Raw genomic sequence first — 21,530 nt, 5'->3', positions numbered from 1 at the left:
ATGATATGAGAGAATATTTCCAACTCATTTATGAGGCCAGCATTTCTCTGATACCAAAATCAGACGAAGACATTATAAAAAGAGCAAACAACATACCATGTACCTTTGTGATCACTGATGCAAAAATTAACAAAATATAAGCAAACCGAATCCAACAATATATTAAAAAGGTAATGCCTCATGACCAAGTAGGGCTGATTCCAGGAACACAAGATTGGTTTAATATTTGAAAAATCAATCAATGTAATACATTAGAAAACAAAAATTATATGATTACTTTAGTATTCATAAGTTTTGTCAAAATCCAACACGTATCTGATAAAAACTTTCAGCAAACTAGGACCAGGAAGGACCCTCCTAAACCTGATAATGGCTATTTTTGAAAATGCCATAGTTAATTAACAAAATACTCAATGATAAAAGACGAAAAGCTTTCCCCCTAAAATCAGGAACAAGATAAAGATACCTGCTTTTTCCACTTCTATTAACCATACCAGAGGTTCTAAACAGCACAGTGTGGCAAGAATAGGAAATAAAACGCATGCAGATCAGGAAGAAGTAAATCTCTATTCCCAGATGACACGATTGTCTATGTAGGGAATCTGATGGGATCTACAAAAAGCTTCTAGAAATAACAAGGTTATGTGAAATAACAAGTGAGGTTAACAAGGTAGCAATATACAAGATCAATATACAGAAATCATTTCTATTTCTATCCACTAAAAAACTAGAAATTAAAATTATAATACCATTTATAATAGATTAAAAATATGAAATGCTTAGGGATAAATTTGTACAAGGTCCGTATACTGGAACTAGAAAACACTGCTGAGAGAAATTAAAGAAGACCTAAATAAACAGAGAGCTGTCCCTTATGATCAACTGGCAGATTCTATATTGTCAAGACATCAATTCTCCCCACATTGATCTATAAACTGACATAATCTTCATCAAAATTCTAGCAGGCTTTTTGTAGAAATTGATAGATTCTAAAACTCATATGAAATACAAAGGACCTAGAATAGCCAAAACAATTTTGAGAAAGGATAAAGTTGGAGGGCCAATGCTCCCTGATTTCGAGACTCATTATCACTGCATGCATATGGACAATGATTTTTGACAAAGCAAAGGCAATTCAGTGGGGGAAAGGATAGTCTCTACAACAAATGGCATGAGAACTGGACATCTACAGGGAAGACACTGAACTTAGATTTATACCTCAAAACATACACAAAAATTCACCCGAAATAGATTATAGACTTAAATGTAAAACCTAAAACCCTAAGATGTCTTAGAAGGAAATACAAGAGAAAATTTTTAGGATCTCAGATACATACTAAAAGCACAATCCATAAAAGAGCAAAGGATACATAGACCATCAAAATTTAAAACTGCTCTGTGAAAGATATAATTAAGAGAATCAAAAGATAAGCTGCAGACTGAGAGAAAATACTATTTGCAAGGCAAATATCTGGTATAGGACTTGTACACAGAATACATAATAAACTCAAACATTTGATAATAAACGACCACATAAGAAATAAGCAAAAGAGTTGAATACACACACTTCATTAAAAAAGTTATGTAGCATGGCAATGGACAAATAAATCCTTAGTATCACTGAGGAAATGCAAATTAAAACCACAGTGAAATTACACCAAATTAGCTAAAATTAAAAAGACTGACAATACCAAATGTTGGCATAGATGTGCAACAACTTGAACTCTCATACACTAGTGGTAGATGTGTAAAGTGGTGTAGCCATTTTGAAAAACAAGAAATGTCTTATCGAGTTAAACATACACTCGCCATGTAACCCTGAGAATCTACTCCTAGATATTTATCCAAGAGGAATGAGAATACATGTCCACACAAAGACTTATTCATTAATCTTCATAGAAGCTTTATTCACAATAACCCCAAACTGGAACCCAAATAACCATTAACTGAGGAAAGGATAACCAGCTGTGGTATTCATAACACTCAGCAACAACGACAACAAAAAACAAATTACTGTCACACAGTCGGCATGAATATCACAAGCACTATTCTAAATAAAAGAAATTGGGTATAAAAGATTATAAAATTCATGGTTCTATTCAAATGAGATCTAGAACTGGTGAAATATACTGAGAGAAAGAAAATCAGTGATTGCCAAGGACTGGGTGTCAGGGGAGATGACTGAATGCAAAGGCACCTCAGGAAACTTTTTGAGGTGATGGAAATAGTCTATATCTTGATTATGGTGGCAGGTATACAATACTATATGTTTGTTAAAACTTACTGAAATATATATGTAAATTATACCTTATTAAAGTTGATTAAAAAATATAATAAACTCACACAAATGTAAGACAAAGAAGGGACATATGTCCATCAAAGTGTCAATAGTAGTCTTCTTTGCATAGTAGGAGCATAGGTGGTTTTAATTTTCTTCTTTGTGCTTTCCATAATTTTTATAATGTAATCAATCACATAAACAGAAAAAAATTTAGATTTACATCTCTTAACAGGAATTTGATCACACTACAACCTAAAATGTGGATATAACTAGTTAACAAAGGCTATTCTTTAAAAACAAGATATCAGAAAAACCAGTCTGCCCATAAATTGAATATCCAAAAAGTAAAATGTACTTTTGACCATTTTTATTAGAAAGGGAATATTATTACTTTAAGTTAAATGTATCAAAATCTGTTTGCATGTTTTAATTACAAGTAGTCATAAAACAGAATGAAGTGGGAAAAATGACTGTATTAACAAGTGAAAGTATAAGTTTTATGTATAACATAACAGAATTATAACATTAATTTGCTGCATATTTGGAAAATGTTAAGAATCACGTGAGTCTTAGAAACACATCTTTCTCCTGTAATGGGATAACTTTAAATATCTTTCTCCTGTAATGGGATAACTTTAAATATCTTTCTAGGAACTTAAGTTTGAAAATAAAAATCACGCAACTACCAAAAAATGAAAACACTCATTGACTTGGGGCATGTTGTCATAGGACTCCCAGTGATCTTCAAATACTTAGATTTCTATTATTTCTTTCATTATTGACTCTGAAACAATACCAAGGACCATACAATCTACATCTGTATCACATTTCACTGGAGATAGACAACTGTTAGAAAACTATAAAAACAACCAGGTAGGTGAGAGACAGGATGCTGGCCTCATCACCTCTTGAAGTTTTCCTTGCCTATGAAACTTCTGCATTTATATCTCACTGAAAATTCTAACAAGCTCTACTTTCTGCCATGCATGGAGCCTTACCTGGTAGAGCTCTTCCAGGTTGTATCTGATGGAGGTACTACTTTGTATGGCTTTCACTGCCTCATGAAGCTTCTGCCAGGTGTCCTGAGTGTAGTTATCAGGCAATTTAGGTCGGTCTGTAAATCCAGATAGTCAGTGGGGAATGACATGCATGCTAACAATCATATATCTCTCAAAAAATAGTCTACAAAAAAGTACTTTAAAAGACACATAGATAAAGAACACAGAAATTAGCTTTTCCTCGACACAAAATATGTATTTATAAATTTCTTATGTTACAAACTATGCAACCACAATATCTTCGTTTTGCTAAATACATTTCATATTGACTTTTATGGTAAATACACACAGAAAACATAAAAATCGCAGTCTCCTTTTACTTAAGTTGACTTTACAAACGTATAAATATGGAATAACTAAGCTCTATATAACATTTAAAGTTAATTGTTTGGCGTTGGGAGAAAAGTAAAGAATAATCTTATAATTTCTATATCTATATCAAAAGTGTTTACTGAGATCCTAACAGTGATAGAACTGATAAAAAGTGGAGGAAGTAATAAAAATTACATCACGAAGAGCTTCACTAGCTACTGCTTATTCTAGTTTCGCCGTGCGGATCAAAATACCGGAATTATCTGGCCTAATTTACTCCAGTTGGACCGACTGTATAGATTAAGGAGAAAGCTGCTAGCAGTGAACTCAACCCGCTGCATTCACCGCAGCTTAAGCTGGCAGTCGGAAAGGCCTGTGCTCTCATCGGAAGTACCCGGAGACCCCAAACCTACTGAGAGCCCAGGGGTTGGGCCAATGACCGCCAACTCGTGAAGGAGACTTCCGAACAGACGGGGATCCAGCAGACGACACCACACCGCGCCGCCCCCACCCCTCCCCAACCCGCACAGTGCGGCCGCTCTGCTCAACACCTCCAGCCCTTCCGTGGTCTCTTCCCAGGCCGCCCCACCACCACTCTGTCCTGGGCAGCCTTCCGACCCCATCCTCGGCCTCCAAGACTCCTCTCCGTGACTGCCCTCTCCCCCTCCTCCTCCTGGCCCACAAACTACCCTCTCCCTAGGCCGCTCCCCATACCTACCTCGGAAATTCTTGATCACTAGTTTCTTGGAGCCGCCGCCGCCCCCTGGCTTGGAGGTGACGGCGGCCGCCGCGAGGGACGCGGGCTTGGTGAGGCCGTTGGTGTGCCCGACGAGCGCCGAGAAGTTGCCCTTCCTGGGGGTCTCGTCGGCCATGGCTGCGGCCGGGAAGCAGCGGGCGCCCCGCCCCGTTCGGCCGCCTCCTCCACCTCCTCCCGGAGCCGCGCGGACGGGCTGCTGGGCCTCTCCACTCCTCTCCCCTCAATAATTCTCCGCTCCGTCAGCGCCGCTTCGGTCCGGCCCAACCGCCTCCCGGCCTCCACCCGGCCCCAGCTCTGACCCGACCCCGACCCTACCCCGGCCCCGACCCGAACCCCGACCCCAAGGCTCGCGAGCGCGGCCAGTCCGCGTCAGCCGCGGTCCGTGTGGAACTTGCAACAGCGAGGGGGCGGCAGAGCCCAAGTCCTGTCAACTCCCGGGGGCCGGCGCGCCCCGAGCGGGCCGGCGGACCCAAAGTGCACGAACGAGTTGTCTTCGCTGAGGGAGGCGGGGGAATCTTAGCACAGAGACCCCAGCCTTCCTCAGCCCGAAAGTGTCGCCATGCCGGCTTACGGCTCGCGCTCTCGCGAACACTACCTCCGGAACCAACGTGCGGGGAAAGTGGGGTCACAGGCGCGAGGCTAGGAATGGACCGCGAGCCGGAAGTGACGCGCGTCCCGGCGCGCATGCTCTGCCCGGTCCCGGCGGTGGGCGCCGCCATGGCGCACATCACTATTAACCAGTACCTGCAGCAGGTAACGTTCGGCCGGCCCCGTCGCGAGCCGTCTGCAGGGTCTACGCCTTCTCTTTGCCTTCCGGACTTTGGGGTCCGAGTGGGCGGCCGTCACGTGTCTGGCCGAGGTCGAGGTGTTCAATGCCTGCCCCGCTGAGTCTGCTCGCTGACTGCGCCTGAGCCCTTGGCCTCCAGACAGGAAGCAGTGACGATTGAAGCAGGCACACTACTGTGTTTCTTGGCGACCTAGAAGTGCCCTGATGGTCGTTGCCTTCAGTTTAAGGATGTGTGTGTGTGTGTGCGTGTTTGGGATGGGGGGGAGGGGTCCTAGCCCTAGAGGATGCTGAAGGACCCGTTGGCCACGCGGAGGAGTCGGAGTTCAGTCTTTGTGTAGTCTTTGAAGGCCTGACCTAAGGGCCTGACTTCGAGTTTTGATTCCGACAGTGGTGGAAGTAGATGGAGATAGCACGTAGTTCCAGCTGCGAGCCTCTAGTCATATCTCCATATAGTATAAGCTCCGTGTTAACACTTCATATACTTCGGAAAATGTCTCAGAGTTTTGTACATACAGCCTGTAAACGGCAGCAGCATACTTCAGATATAGATATTTATGGGTTCGAAGCTTGCATTCTGTCCACTAAACTATGCTAATTCGTAGACCTAGAACTGTGGTCTTATTTAAGGTCTTAGATAAGGTCTTATCTAAGGATAAGGAAAAGAGGAAATGGATTTTAAAAGTATCTGAACATTACCAAGAGTTGGTGATTAAGAAATGTGCGATTGAGAGACAGGGAGGAGTCAAGAATGAGTCCCGGATTTCTAGCTTAGGCAACAAATGAGCAGAACAGATCCGAAGATAAAAGTTAATATAGTTTGGACACGTTAAATTGGAGGTGTCTGTTGACACCCAGGTAAAGCTATCTAGTTAGCAGCTGCATATAGTCGAGGTTATTGGGATCGTTAGTTGCGTAAATGAGAAAAGTGGTTAAAATAAGAATCATGGAAAAAACAGATACGTGTTTTTTATTTTAACTTAAAACGTATAAATATGTATTCATTTGCCAATCTTTTTTTGACTGAGGTCTAAGACCTTTTCTTTAAGGATAGTTCTACTGTGGCTTTATCTTTGCAGAGTTAACATTTTCCAATTTAAGTTTACTTAAGGTTGAGCAAGTATGTAGACATTGGAGAACCAACATGGATATAGAATCACTCTAGAATGTTATGTTTTTCTTAACCTTTTACAGTTTTCTTGCCATACATAGTTCCATTTCTTTTTCTTTTTCCATTCTGGGTGCCTTGAATGGTGTCTGACTAATGTGCATGCTCAATACAATTTGTCGACTGCATAAATGGAGGCAAGTAGAAGGGGATGAAGCTTGCCATAGGCTGGGTGATAAAGCCGAGTGATCTGCCAATGCTCAGACCACTCAGGGTAGTGAGGAGTAAAGTTAGGATTAAAGTGCTGCTCTGTCTAACTGTTTCATATTCTTGTTTCATCAAACTACCTTGGTCTTGTTCTCTACATTCTCAGAGGAGCACTCTGAGAATCTCCTTTAATTGTCTATCTTATTTGATGAAACTGGGGTGATGATGAGAAGAACAATTAGTGCTCGTTGAATGGTTATTAAGAACCAGGCACTATTGTGTATAGTAACTCGTTATCACTGTTTTTATAGGATGTAGGTCCATTGCAAGCCACATTTTACAGAGGAGGTTAGGTGGCTTCTAAGGTCACTGGCAAGTAAGTAGCACATTAAAACCAGGAGTTCCAGCTCCAGAGTTCATGCTCTTAACACGAAGCTCACTGCCTCTGTTAGCCCAAGTTTCAGCCAACTTTTTCTGTCCTCAACAGTACCTGCTTGTTTCTAAGTTTCCGTAGTATATTGTTTCTTGAATCTCAGTAACCTTGTCAACTTGGATACATCTCCTTTCCTTATTTGACACTTTCACAACATTCTCAGCCAACAACTACCTGTAGACAAGTGTCCAGTCTTTCATTTCCCATGGTCTCCATAATCACTTCCGAATGGCTGTTAGGTCTGGGGTTTGATTTTGTCCTCCTCATAAGCTTATGAGTTCTCCTGTTAGTTTCATGGATGCTGGTGGAACATGTGATTCCTGGGTCAGAGACTAAGGACTTTATTACTCAGCATGGCAAGCAGCATGGCATCAGCATGCTGATACCAGTTCCTCTGGGTCCCAAGTCTCACAGGTGATGTGATGGGCCCAGAAGGGTACCTGTACAGGCATCAAGAGAAAAACACCACTTGGAGAATCCACCCATTTTATAGCAGGCAGTAAGTTAGTTTGTTTTTATCCAGGGTTGGGGATGTGGGGAGAATTTCTCAAGGTGACCTGCCACTTAAAGTAGCAACCCTAGTGAAAGAGCTAGCAATCAGAGTCTTGGGTGCCAGCACACTTATCTCAAGAGGCCTAAGGAGGGCTGTCTTTGACTAAGTTGTCCCCTCATCTACTGAGACCCTTTTTATTCAGGGCTCAGAGTTTCAACAGTCATTCGATTTAGTTTCTGCTTGGAGATGACAGGTTGAATTAATTTATCAGACATTTTCCCATATATTCTTTTAAAATTGATGTTCTACTTAGAAAAAAGATCAGTTTGCATATCCAGAGGTAGATCACATTTCTAGTCTCTCTGAGAGCTGCTGTTATTTTTTTAGTGTCCTTTATTTCATTCTTTGGTCCATTTTACAAACTCTTATTTCAAATGGCAAGTTACTTTTTAAAAACTCTACGTTTAAAATTTTTATTTTCCTCCCAACTTTTATTCTGAAAAATTTCAAACCTGTAGAAAAGTTGAAAGTACAATGAAGACTTGTATACTCCTCATCTGATATGCCATGTTTGTCTTATCTGTCCCTCTGGGCATGTGTGTACCCTATCTTCCCTGAACCATTCAAAAGAAAGTTACTGACACCATGGCCCTTCACTGTGCATTCACCTAGCACCGGAGTGGTTTTACTGTATAACTGAAGTGCCTGTAGTATACTCAGGAAATTTAACATCAGTATTAACATCATTATTTTTTAATATAGTGGTTTAATTTTCCATGTCTCCCCAAAGTGTTCTTTAGAACTTTTTTAAAACCAGGATCCAGTGAGATCACATACTGCATTGTTTTTATTTTATTTGGTTTTTTTTTCCTTTTTTTTTTTTTTTTTTGCCTAGTTCTCTTTAATTTAAAAGAGTCTTCTTGTCCTTTTTTTTAGGAGGAGGCATCTTTTATGACATTTAACATTTTTTAAATGTCCAGGCCAGTTGACTTGTAGATATCTCACAATCTACCTTTGACTGTTTCCTAATGATTGGATTCACGTTGCATTTGATAGTATGGATTTCCCATAGCCTCACCTTAGGAGGCACGCATTGGTGATACTAACTGATTCACTAGGTTAAAGAGATGTCCATCAAATGGTCCAGTGTTGAGGTACCTTTTCTTTTGTCATTTGTAATCTGTTGAGTGGACTAGGAGAAACCAGGAACATACTGTTCCCTGAGACTCTTTCACAAAGTGGTTTCAGCTTTCATTTGTGGCCCTTTTTCAAGTCAGTTATTGCATCAATATTTGCCAAGTGGTAATTTTCTATCGTTCTTTCTACATTTGTTAGTATTTCATCAATTAAAAAATGCTTTTCCTTATGCTCTTTTAAAAAGTATCATTATGGATTATTTTTAATGCCAAGTTATCCAGTACCAATATTAAGAATATTATGCTTTTTGAAGCTCAAATTGTTCTAAATTTGGCCACTGAGAACCCCTTCAAACTGGTTTCTGTGGCTTTTTTATAGGTCTTCATCCTTCTTTGAGCCTTGCTTTTTTGGCGCAATAGTATCTCTTCCAGGCTTACCTAGTTCTTTCCCTGTCCCAGTGCTCAATCGGCTGTTTCTTCAGGGAGCTCCGGTTTCCTTTAGTGGGGAATGGAATTTAGAAAACCATTCTGAGTACTAGGTGTACTCCTTGCTACTGGGAGCCATTGCTTCTAGAACTTTTTAGAGAACAGAGTTAGTAAATGTATTTTTGAGGAATTATGACTTCCCAAGGTAGATGATTCCCCTGTAGACCAGATTGGAGCCTGAAGGATATAAGGTGACCAGCGGCAGCCAAGAAGGAGAAGTTATTTCTAGAAGTGCCCAGGGCCAGAATGCTTCACCTGGTGAGCTTTGTAGTCCCTGACTGGGCCCACAGGAGTGCTGCTAACCAGGGATGCCCCGGGGTGCTGCATGGTCTAGAGGGTGTTTAAATTAAAAGGCCAAAGCTTCCAGGACATGACATTAACAGTGACTGAAGCGGGTGACTGGGTTGCCCATTATCTTAGTGTCCACTGAGGGACGGGCCAGTTCTTTAAGATAGTCTGTTGCCATCCCTCTGTTTTCCTACACACACACCCACCTCATGATGACGGGAACTTTGGCAGCCTTTATCAGCTTCCTTGAGATAAAGGCACCTATGGGACAAATATTCTATGGTTACTCAGAAGATATCAATAAGTAAACCTGCATGAGTATATCCTTTTTCTTGTTGTAAAGTAAATCCTTAGAAGTGGGATTGCTGGCTCAAAATATAAGTGCTTATGTAGTTTTTGAATAGTCAGGTGGCAAATTCTTTATTAGATAAGGTGATGTACACTTAGTCAATACCCTAAGTGATGCAACAGATGAGGAATTGGAGCCCCTTGCTGACCTGGTCGCTTATGCCTCCATTTCTTCTGGCTGCAGGTGCCTGGGCATAGGATTACTGGGTGGAGGAGTAGGTGTGTGTTCTCTTTAGTGGGCATACCAAACAGTGTCCATAAGCGGATGCCACTTCACCCTTCCCCAGCAATGTGTGAGAGTTTCAGTTGCTTTATATTCTTGGAGTGTTTAGTATGGTCAGCCTTTTCAATTTTAACTCTTCGGTGGGCATAAGAGATGTCCTGTTGCATTTTACTGGTGGCTCGGAATGTGAGCACCTTCTCATTTGGATACTCTTTTTATGATAGCCCTCGTTGGAGTCTTTGTGGGCATAAAATTTACATATTTAATTTAATTTTATTGTAGATAAATTATACTGTGCACCTTTGTACTTAGCTTTCTTTTCACTTATACAGTTAGGATTTTTATGTCATTTTGGTAGATATAATTTTAAAATATCATTTGATTTTCTAATTACACATGTCTGCTGTAACACAGTCTTGCAGTATAGAAATATGTAAAATGAAAGTCTCCTCACTCCCCACCCCACTGACCAAGGAGTCAGCTGGTGTGGCATGGCCTGCATGTCTTCTCGTTCTTACATGTCATACATACTTTTTTTCCTCCCAGATCGTGTTATGCATTTTTCCTCTAACTAACTCTTTTTTTTCTTTTCCTTGTTTTTGCTTAACAGGAAGCACACTTTCCATGTAGATATGTTTCATTCTATTTCGTAGCACACAGCTACCTATTGTATGACCGTGACACCATTCATTTAGCTATTACTATTCCCATTTTTATTATATATTTAGGTTGAATAGAAGTCTTTTGAATTTTAGAAATATGTGGTGTATAAGGTTTTCTTTCCCCTATAAGCCGTGTGAGTGAATTTTCAAATGTTTGCTGGTATGACTGAGTAAATGAGAATAATTCACTTTCATTAATAACCAAATTATAAACTAGCTTATTCTGCTTTTTCATAGTTTTTAACAGTAAATCACCTGTTTATTTGCCTCCAGAAGATCTCATTTTGAAATGTAGTTATAGTTTGCTGGTTAAAGAGACTACTGACTTGTTATATTTTAATTATCGACTCCTTTCAAAGTAGGGAAAATGAATTTTACAATGAGTTGTTTAGGTTCTATTAGAATAGAGTGTTTTATTTTCTCCTTAGTGTTTCTCTTTTCAAATGCTTCAGGTCTACGAAGCAATCGACACCAGAGATGGGGCATCCTGTGCAGAGCTGGTATCTTTCAAGCACCCTCATGTTGCCAACCCACGGCTTCAGGTAGTTGAAAGGACTGTGCATACAGAGAGGGTTACAGAATGCAATGTTTAGAAAGAAATTTAGACAAAAAACAAAAAAACAAAAACAAAAAACAAATATGTCCATGAAAAACATAAGCCAATGGTGGGCTTTATTGTGTTTCAAAAGAATTTACACTTTGTAGTTAAGAGTAACACTTTACACTTTAACACTTGTAAATAAAGTGTTACTTCAACAAATTACTTCATTACTTCATTACTTCAACAAATACTTATGCACACAGAGAGGGTAACTGGCTTCCTAAGAAAAGTTTTAGAGTTTGAGTTTATATATTGGTGATTATATTTGGCAGCTTATAAGCTGCACTTCAGCATCATGTAAACCAGTTTCTGGCTTTTTTTTTTTTTTTAATTTAAAGTTCTCTAGGTTGTTCTACTGTGCAGAACACATCAAAAACCATTCCCTAAATAGAAATTAGTGCCAGAGACTTGATGAGACTCAAGTTCAGCTTGCTGGCCAGATACTCCATAGTTGGTGTTATGTGCTTCCTATTGCATCTGGGGTATAGATATCTGTTTGCCCATTTGTAATCTAAGGCTGAGTTCTTCAGTGTAAAGTTCCCTATTAACCTTCCATCTGATGGTTCCATTCACTGGTAGCCATTGTCTGAATTATTTTATTAGAATGGTGATTTTTCTGATGATGTAATTTTTCCATCCCACATATACATATATATTATATCAGTATCAGAGTAGACTTGTTGATTCCTTTTCTTTTAATTCATTGTGCTGTATAATACATTGTGATGCTTGTATTATCTAAAATTTGGCCATTGAGAAGAAAGGAAGAGTTACAAATAAATGTCAGTCGAGCTCAGGACACAGAGAGAGGGTGACTTTATCTGTCACCAAGCGGCTGAGGAGTGGCATCCTAACATGCCATCTTCTCTAACTCATTAGACCTTATTTATTTAGCACATAGTAGCTGCTTACCAAATATTTCTTGACTAACTGGCTATTAAATATTAAGATATGTATGAAAGTACCTAGACTATTTCTTAGCCTGCAGTAGAGAACACAAAGTACCTAGACTATTTCTTAGCCTGCAGTAGAGAACACATTGTATTCATGAGCCTTATACATAGCTCATGCTTGATAAGTATTTGTTGAAGTAATGAACCTTTTATTTACAAGTGTTAAAGTGTAAAGTGTTACTCTTAACTATAAAGTGTAAATTCTTTTGAAACACAGTAAAGCCCACCATTGGCTTATGTTTTTCATGGACATATTCCTGTTTTTTGTTTTTGTTCTTTTGTTTTTTGTCTAAATTTCTTTCTAAACATTGCATTCTTTCTGTGCCTGTTAATTTTATTTTTATCATTTTTCTTCTTATTTAGTTGGCCTCTCCAGAAGAGAAGTGTCAACAAGTTTTGGAACCCCCTTATGACGAAATGTTTGCAGCTCATTTAAGGTGAGGAAGTGAAACAAGTCAATCTTGAAATCGCTGAATTGACTAGGGATTTTATTTAACATCATCTAATGCTTGAAGCAGATAATGACTTACTTTGAAAAAGTGGAAAAGTGTGTTTATAATTTCACTTTGGTAAGGCTTGCGAAAATTTTGTGAAGTTAAAAAGTTTAAAATTTTAAGACTTTTTTCATTTCAAGGATGATGTATGTTTTTAAAAGTTAAAATTATATTGTGATCATATATCTTTATATGTCTTGTGTGATACTATAAAAAAAATCACTTGATATTCGTCATATTGGCTGTATAGTGGTCTTTCATTTAATAGAGCCCACCATTGGATTGTGTTTTTCATGGACATATGTCTGTTTTTTAATCTCTTTGCCTTGCTGGGAAAGAAACTGGAGCTGAGCAGAGCAAATGAAATATTGCTTTTTATTTACATTTCATTTCAGTAGAAATAGTTTATCTCTAAACCATCAAATTGGACAAACTTCATGTCCTTAAAGTATGTGGTGTTTGATTGCCTTTCTGCCTGTATTGCCTCCAGTGTTTCAGAGCAGGCTCAGGTGAGGCGGGGAAGGAGTATAGATCTGTGAGATCTTTGGAAAAGTTTGGGTACCAGTGTGTTCTTTGCAGCGTGAGGCTCCTTGTGATTTCCCAGTTCTGTGTAGTGTGCCATGAGCCTCCAGATTCAGTGATGAACTAATACCGACTCTACCCAGCTAGGCATCTAGTTAGAGGGTCATCTGCCATTGATACAGTAGAAATGCTATACTATATTATCAGTACATGTTATTAACAAAACCTGCTGGCAGCTAGGTTTCTCCTGGGACTTTAAAGAATAGTCTCAAAACTTAATGTGGAATTTCATCTTATACCAACTCATTTTACTTCAAATAATTGTTTTCCTTATCTTCAACTGTTGTAGCCTGCCAAACAGGAGGTCCAGCTTTACTGCAGGATCAGCTTAGAACTGGGATGTTTGTGATGGAATTAAGATGTGTGGTCTACTTAGTTCACTTCTACGTTTTTCATCCTATAAATGCACTTTCTGCTGCCTCTATTCTCAGTCTCCAATCTTTCTTTTTCAGGTGCACTTATGCGGTAGGGAACCATGACTTCATAGAGGCATACAAATGCCAAACTGTCATCGTCCAATATCTTTTGTTGTTTGTTAACTGTTTCAATTTATAACAGATACAGTGGATTATTTAGGGCTTAAGATCTTGAAACATTGGGCCAATTTTATTCATCCCTTTAATTAAAACCTTTTGAAGAGAAACGTCTTAGCTATTTCACTCAAGTACTTAAATTTAGCATGAATCTTAAGACTGTCATCCAGTTACTTATCTAGTAAAGAAGAACACTGGTTATGATTAAGGATTTTATTTAATTCAGTTGTGAAAAGTAATATTTTATTGCCTTCAAGGCATTATAGGTATAGGAATCAGTTAAGTATGCTTGGTGAAATATCAGAACTCCAAAATCTGGGCGTCGGTGGACAGGAGTGGACTCAACATGTATCATCATTTAATTGCAGTCACTAAGACCTTAATCAAGCTAATTTCTGACTTAAAGCATTTAAGTGCTGTTGCATAGCTAAGGCCCTAGTCAGTGAGTGTCCTTGTATTTAAATGTATCTCTAAACTTTAGTTTGCTTATTTTTTTAACCATTTTGTTTAAACGTACACAGAAGAGAGTTGTTTGCTAACTAGCTGTCTCCTTTGAATTCAAGAATTCTGTAATTGATGAATTAAACTTTATACTACAGATTCTATATCCCATTATATAGAACTTGTGATCATCTGGGCTCAGAGAAGCCAAATAAAATGTTTGAGATTGCCAAAAAATCTTATAACAATAGTCTTTTTTTTACTTTCAAGAAAATATGTATGAAATAAATATATTTAGTAAACTTATACCTTATGATACTCAGATATTTATAAGTGGGCTTATACATTTTTTTCTTCAAGAACTTACTGCTATGAGTTCACATAATTTTCTAAATGGTGAGCTATATCCCTTAAAATTTAAGATTCTTCCTCTTCTTTATACATTTGTAGCATTTTTTGAATTTTACATGTCATATGTTCCTTAATATAGTACATCATTCCTGAGGGCATTTCAGGCCCACAAAGAAGAAAACTGGTAAGTATGAACAAAAGCAGCTAGAAATTAGCAAATATTTCTTTTTAGCAGAAGCTTTTTAAAAATTTACTATAGTGCTCTCTTTGGTAACACATACTAAAAAAATTTGTCCTGAATTTCTGTGTATTATGTTTTCTATGTGGATATTTAATATCATGTATTGACATAATAATATCGACGTGGATAACGGAGTGTTAATAGTATAAAATTAAATGGCAGATTAACCAGATTATTTTCAGTGTGTTTATATAAATTTGAAGTATTACTTTTATTTCAGCCCTTCAATGGCCTAAAATATTTATTAAATACTATTTATCCCCTTCAGTTGTCAATTTTGAACTTACTTTTGGTTTTAAACTTGTACAAGAGGTAGATCAACTACACTTCATTTGGGGGTGACGTGATTAATAGTAATTGGCTTATTTTACATTGCTTGTCAAACTAATTCATAATTTTATGATGTATTAACAAACTGTAGGTAAATACTGAAATTTTGTTTGTACTAAAATAACTGAAGGCTTGCAAATAACCTTTTCTAGAAAAAATAAAAATTAAAAAAACCACCCCCTTTTTAAATGAAGGCTTAACTTACCCGTGAAAGGAAGACCAATACTGCCAGCAAGATTTTTAAAAAATTGTTTTATGACATTTTGTCTATTGCATACTCATTGCTGTTAGGAAATCTTACCAAACCATATCTTGTTTTAATCGAGTTGTTTGATGGGAACGTGAGGGGAGGGAAGATGTCCTGGGAACAGTGTGAGGAGGTCCTGCCTCAGACTGAGGACCCCTAAATGGATCAGGATCTAGGCCTCTGAGGAGGGTCTGGGGCAGTAAGTGTGGAGCACTTCAATGTCTGGCCTCTGTGTTGATCAGAAAGCCCAGGGCAGCCGGCCCTGATGGAATGTGAGTCAGATAACAGTAGCCATTGGATTCTTGGAGGGATGCTGACTCCCATTCTGGGTAATAGCCCTGGGTGATGGTGTCATTCCCACCTCTGGTAATGGACTCTCTGACCTCATAGCCTCTTCAAACACGTTTGCTTTTTTTGTCCCTGTAGGGCTCTGCCTGTCATGTATGCAGTAGCACTTGACCTTCGAGTATTTGCCAATAATGTAAGTTCAATTTTTATTACTATTGTTTTCAAACCCGGGCTTGGTATCTGTCTCTTGCTTATTTTCCTATCATTCTTTCCAAAAATTTTGAGGAATGAATTGGGGTTGGGATATATCTAGTGTAAAGAGCAAAAAAACAGGGGATGTCTTAATTCATTGTTCTTTTTGGGTTGATATGAACAGATTTAAATAAACATCATTTTTCACATTGTAGATATAGAGGAAGTTATTTCTGTATATGGTTAATCATTTATGGCACACGATATTTTTTAAGGGGGTGGAGCAATAATAGATGGCGATTCTGCATTCTCTTCTACTGTTAAGATGTGGCCTGTCCTATCTTGAAGAAATCCACCTTAATGTAAATCGAGGCAGTAGTTCCTGCCATGAGGAGGTAAAGATCCTGGGTTTTATGGAGTTGGTGTTCCCTTGGGGGTCAACATAAGCCAATTTTGGAGCGGCATTTCTCAAAGTTTTGGTCCTAAGACCCTTTTATAGTTTTTAAATTTATTGATGACTTCTGATTCTGGACAAGATGGAGTAGGCACATTTTTCCTATTTCTCTTGCTGGGAATTTTAAAGCCAAAATGGTTCTGAGAGGTGGAGAGAAGGGAAACAGCAGCGAGTTTCCTGCATTTCCTTTTTGCCTCCTGTCTGCTCTAGCTTGGGTCCTAGAGAAGCCTGAAACTCAGGAACACCAACAGGCAGAGATGATTGGTGGGTGTAGGTGCATGATGTTAAGGTTAGGATGACTACTCGTCATTTTGGTGCCCCTGGAAAGGCTCTAGTGGTTTTACCTACTATTGTTTTTCGCATCATCAGTATGATGTCAATATCGTAAAGGGAAATAATGGTTTAGTGTTTTCAAGAAAATGGTTTGACCATGTGGATCATCTGCAGGCATCTTGAAGGCTCTCAGGAGTTCATAGACCAGCCTTTGAAAACCTATGATAGAGAGAATGTAAATAGGAGAAAACTAGTTCTTTAACCAAGCTATCCTTAGAACAAGGGAAGAGTCAAACTGGGTAATAATGACTTTGATATTTATCGAAAGTTTGGTTTCACGGATTTTGACTAGCTGTGCATAGGCGATGGGAAGGTCATTGATTGAGGGAAGAAAAGGTTTCTTAGTAGTGCAGGGCTATATGGCAGTATAGGCTTAAAAACTGGTGACTGACTTAGTAGCTTGAATTTGTTGAAGAGATTTGATTTGTGGAAGAGTTGGCATAAGCTGTAGATTTCTCAGTTTCTAAAAATATTGTAATACAGACTAGATAATTTCGCAAGAACCTTTTGGGACTTCGACTCTTAGATGTAGCCATTTTTGCTTTTAGCTGCACTGTGATTTTCTTTTTTTCATTAAGAAATCTAGCAGAAAACAAAAGTAAATGTTTTTATATTCTATTAGGCAGATCAGCAGTTGGTAAAGAAAGGAAAAAGCAAAGTCGGGGACATGTTGGAAAAAGCAGCTGAATTGTTGATGAGCTGTTTCCGCGTCTGTGCCAGTGATACGTGAGTGAGGTTTTGGAGACTGACATATGACCAGTCTCCTATAACAACGCATTGCCCCTTCCTGTCCTTTGTTGTTGACATTTATTTTACTTCTACATATGTTGTAAACCCACGATCATTTTATTTTTTGTTTTAAGTAGTTTGTTGTTTTATAAGGAAATAAGAGATAAGTAGTCTTTTACATTTATCCACATATTTACCATTTCTGGAGTTCTTTAATCTTTTTTGTGGATCTGAGGTTCTACCTGGTACCATTTCCCTTTATTGTGAGAACTTGCTTTAGCATTTTGCTTTTAGTGCAGGTCTTCTGACAATTCTCTAAGCTTTCATTTTTCTGAAACTCTTTGTCTTCATTTTTCAAGGATCTTTTTACTAGATGGAGAATTCTACATTGACCATTTTTTTCTTTTATCACTTTAAAGTGTCATTCCATTAGCTTTCTTATGTCTCTGATGAAAAGTCAGTTGTCATTCTTATCAATGTTTCCTGGTATATAATGACTCTTTTTCCTTTGCCTGTTTTTCCTCTTCACTTTTGGCTTTCAGTAATTTGACCTTGTTGTACCCATGTGTTTTTGTATTATTTTTCCTATTTATGATTCATTGGGCTTCTTGGATTTGTAAGTTGATGTTTTTTATTAGATTTTTTTAAATTTAATTTTTGACATTCCTCAACTACTTTTTGGTCCCATTTTTTCTCTTCTTTTTTTTTTTTGGAACTCCAATTACATGTATGTTAGACTGCATGTTATTATTCCACTGGGCACTGATATGCTGTTAATTTATTTTTTAGTCTTTTTTTCCCTATCTTTCCTTCATTTTGGATAATTTATATTGACCTGGTCTCAAGTTGACTGTTCTTATCAGCCACTGTTTATTTTTTAATTCTAGACTTTCTATCTGATTCTACTTTAGAGTTTCTATTTTTCTCTTTAAAATCTCTTTACTCATTATAAAAGCATGTTTATTTGGGAGTTTTAGGAAATTGTAAAGCAAAGAAAGAAAAGGTAAAGCTTTCCATATGTAAATAAACAAAATCTCTTGACCCCAGAAAGTGTTCCAGCTTCTCATTTTTCACCACTCTGCCCCCATCAGCCCCACCTCAAAACATTCCAGCCAGGGCTGGACTTAAAACAATTCCTCAGTGTACCAGGATACTTCCCCACTGAGGCTTTCCACAAATGCTGTTTCCTTTGCCTGCCATGGCCCCCCAACTCTTCCTCTGGCTGTCTCTGTTCATTTCACAGCTTTCAGCCTCTCTAACACTTCTTACCACCAAACCTCAGAGTAGATGCAGTTCTCCTTTCATAAACTTCCATAGCGGTTTGTACTTTGTGTTCATTGCTCTTATCAAAAGTAATTATCTGAATGATGTTTGTTTGATTGCAAAATCCATGAGGGTATGTGTGTTGCTTTCACATAGTGTCTCTCACACCACAGTAGCATTCAGTAAATATTTATTGCGTGGATTACATCGATACTTGGAATTCTATTTGATTGTGTATTCCTGCACAGAAGTGATCATGGCCTTGAATTTGGCAATGGTTTTCTTAGCAGTGACACTGAAAGCACAGTCAACTAAAGAAAAAATAGATAAATTGGACTTTATCAAAATTAAAACCTTATGCTCTAAAGGATACTATCAAAAAGTGAAAAACAACCATAGAATGGGAAAAAATATTTGTAAATAATGTAAAGGTCTAGAATATATAAGAACTATTAAAAGACAATCCAATTAAAAATAGGCAAAGGATTTGAATAGATATCTGCAAAGGAGATATGCCAATGGCCAGTAAGTCCACGAAAAGATGCTCAACATCATTAGTCTTCAAAGGACTGCATATCCAAATCACTGTGAGCTGCTTCTTTACACCCACCAGGATGACTAGAACCAAAAAGATAAACAATGCAAATGTTTACAAAGATGTGGAGAAATTAGAACCCTCATGCATTGCTGGTGGAAATGTAAAATGATACAGTCACTTTGCAAAAGTCTGACAGTTCCTCAAATAGTTAAAAACAGTGACCATATGACCCAGCACTTTCACTCTTAGGCATAGACCCGGGAGACAAAAGCAGATCTCAAGGAACAAACCTCTCCTTTAGGGTTTGCTTTGTCACATGTCTCCAAAAGAGGTCATTATCCCTGGTGCCAGACTGGCAAGGACAATACCATAAGAGAATTTTATGGAATTCCCTTATGATAAATCTGGAATAACTGAACCACCAGAAACAGCATCCACCACTAAAGGAATAATCCAAGTTACAAACTACTTGGATTTAATTTTTGTATTTTAAATCATACCTTTTAAGGTAGGTAGTAGAATAGTATTATTATTTGTCTCCATTTTACGGATAAGGAAAATGAACCCTAGAGAGAAAGAAAGTATCTTGTTTGAGGTCATACCACTAGTTAGTGACTAGAATCATATTAAAGAGCTGGCAGTTATCACAAAACAGACCGATATTTTAATACTGAATTATATTTTTATGGTATTTTAAGTATTTCTGTATGGTCACTTCTTGCTCTTGAGCAATTTCTTTTTTCTCTGGCTAGTGAACAGCCTGCTTGTTTCCATATTGGGCACTTTAATTTCATGTGCTTTGACTTCATGCTATGGAATTTAGTGTTTCCAGGCAACCTGCCACTAACCTTCTCTCTCTGTAGCACCACCGTCTGTGAGAGTCTGCTAGTTTTGCCCAGGAAGAATGATCACAGAATGGGAACACATGGCAGAATCAATTCTGAATTGGTTTTCAACGTTATATATGAAAAATTTCAAACATGCAGCAATATTTAAAGAAATTTACAGTGAATAGCTATATACCTACCACTTCTATCGTTAATATTTTACTATACTCGCTTTATCATCTGTTCATTTGTATTTCCTTCTATCCATCTATCAGTTTATCTTTTCTTTCTCATAAGTTAATTGCATACATCAGCACAATTTCCCCTAAATAATGTAGTATGCATCAGTAAACTTTAAATACTTTAGTTTCTCTTTTGTATATTGAGGTAAAATTTACATACAATGAACCACACAAATCTTAACTACATATTAGTTGAGTTTTTTTTTAATTAATTTTTTCACCATTTATATGAAATGTTCAGAATAAATGTTCAGAATTCTTTATTTTTTACTTTTTTATGGTGACACTGGTTAACGAAATCCAATAGGTTTCAGCTGTACACTTTAACAGTAAGGCATATATATATTTACACTGGATGTTCACCTCCCATAGTTAGATTTCTTTCTGTCACCACATATTTGACCCTCTTTACCCCGTCTACCTCCCTCCTCCCCTGACTCTCTGGTAAGCACTAGTCTATAATCCATGTCAATGAGTCTCTGTTTGTTTGTCCTGTTCATTTGTTGCTTTTAGGTCTATATCACACATATAAGTGATATCATGAGATTTTCAACTTTTTCTGTCTGGCTTATTTCGCTTAGCATGATTATCTCGAGGTCCATCCATGTTGTTGCAGATGACAGTATTTCATCTCTTCTTATGGCTGAATAATATTCCATTGTATAGAAGTACCACAGCTTCTTTAGCCAATCATCTATCGTAGGACACTTCAGTTGCTTACATGTCCTGGTCACTGTGAGTAACGCTGCTGTGAACATCGGTGTGCAAATATCTTTTTGGATATAGGTTTTCAAGTCTTTGGAGTAAATACCCAGTAGAGGGATTGCTGGATCATATGATAGATCAATTCTTAGTTTTTTGAGGAACCTCCGTACTGTTTTCCATAGTGGCTGTACCAATTCGCAGTCCCGCCAAAAGTGTATGATGGTTGCTTTTTCTTTGCATCCTCTCCAGCATTTGTTATTACTTGTCTTGTTGATTATAGCTATTCTAACAGGTGCGAGATGGTATCTCATTGTGGTTTTGATTTGCATTTCCCTAATAGCTAATGATGTTGAGCATCTTTTCAAATATTTGTTGGCTATTTGTATGTCCTCTAGGTAGAAGTATCTGTTCAGGTCCTCTGCCCATTTCTTGATTGGATCATTTGTTTTTTTGTTGTTATTGAGTTGTATGAGTTCTTTGTATATTTTGGATACTAGGCCCTTATCAGGGGCATTGCTTGCAAATATATTTCTCATTCGGATGATTGTCTCTTTATCTTGTTGATGATTTCTTTTGCTAAGCAGAAGCTTTTTAGTTTGATGTAGTCCTA

General features: G+C 38.0%; 2 protein-coding genes across 6 annotated transcripts in view; one reads left to right on the top strand and one right to left on the bottom strand.

The window, feature by feature from the left end:
• The window catches only part of CUL4A (cullin 4A), a 50,965-nt gene extending 46,081 nt beyond the window's left edge, over positions 1 to 4,884 (bottom strand). Inside the window, exons 1-2 of the mRNA XM_011379519.2 lie at positions 4,370 to 4,884; positions 3,280 to 3,395 (exon numbers count right to left, since the gene is read on the bottom strand). Coding sequence (XP_011377821.1) covers positions 3,280 to 3,395; positions 4,370 to 4,523 — 270 coding nt within the window. The 5' untranslated portion in view covers positions 4,524 to 4,884. The remainder of the gene's footprint in view (positions 1 to 3,279; positions 3,396 to 4,369) is intronic.
• Positions 4,885 to 4,943: 59 nt separating this feature from the next.
• PCID2 (PCI domain containing 2) overlaps positions 4,944 to 21,530 on the top strand; it is a 23,445-nt gene continuing 6,858 nt past the window's right edge. Inside the window, exons 1-7 of one of the 5 annotated variants that reach the window (XM_011379518.2) lie at positions 5,036 to 5,161; positions 11,029 to 11,118; positions 12,494 to 12,567; positions 13,659 to 13,724; positions 14,674 to 14,715; positions 15,776 to 15,830; positions 17,239 to 17,342. In XM_011379518.2, coding sequence (XP_011377820.2) covers positions 5,054 to 5,161; positions 11,029 to 11,118; positions 12,494 to 12,567; positions 13,659 to 13,724; positions 14,674 to 14,715; positions 15,776 to 15,830; positions 17,239 to 17,342 — 539 coding nt within the window. In that variant the 5' untranslated portion in view covers positions 5,036 to 5,053. Of the gene's footprint in view, positions 5,162 to 11,028; positions 11,119 to 12,493; positions 12,568 to 13,652; positions 13,725 to 14,673; positions 14,716 to 15,775; positions 15,831 to 17,238; positions 17,343 to 21,530 lie in introns of those variants that run through there. The other 4 variants (XM_023522915.1, XM_023522916.1, XM_023522917.1 and 1 more) reach the window with 4 other exon arrangements.

Source organism: Pteropus vampyrus, unplaced genomic scaffold (genome assembly GCF_000151845.1).
Source record: "Pteropus vampyrus isolate Shadow unplaced genomic scaffold, Pvam_2.0 Scaffold363, whole genome shotgun sequence".
NCBI classification, from domain to species: domain Eukaryota; kingdom Metazoa; phylum Chordata; class Mammalia; order Chiroptera; family Pteropodidae; genus Pteropus; species Pteropus vampyrus.
This window is presented reverse-complemented; position numbering and strand designations above follow the sequence as displayed.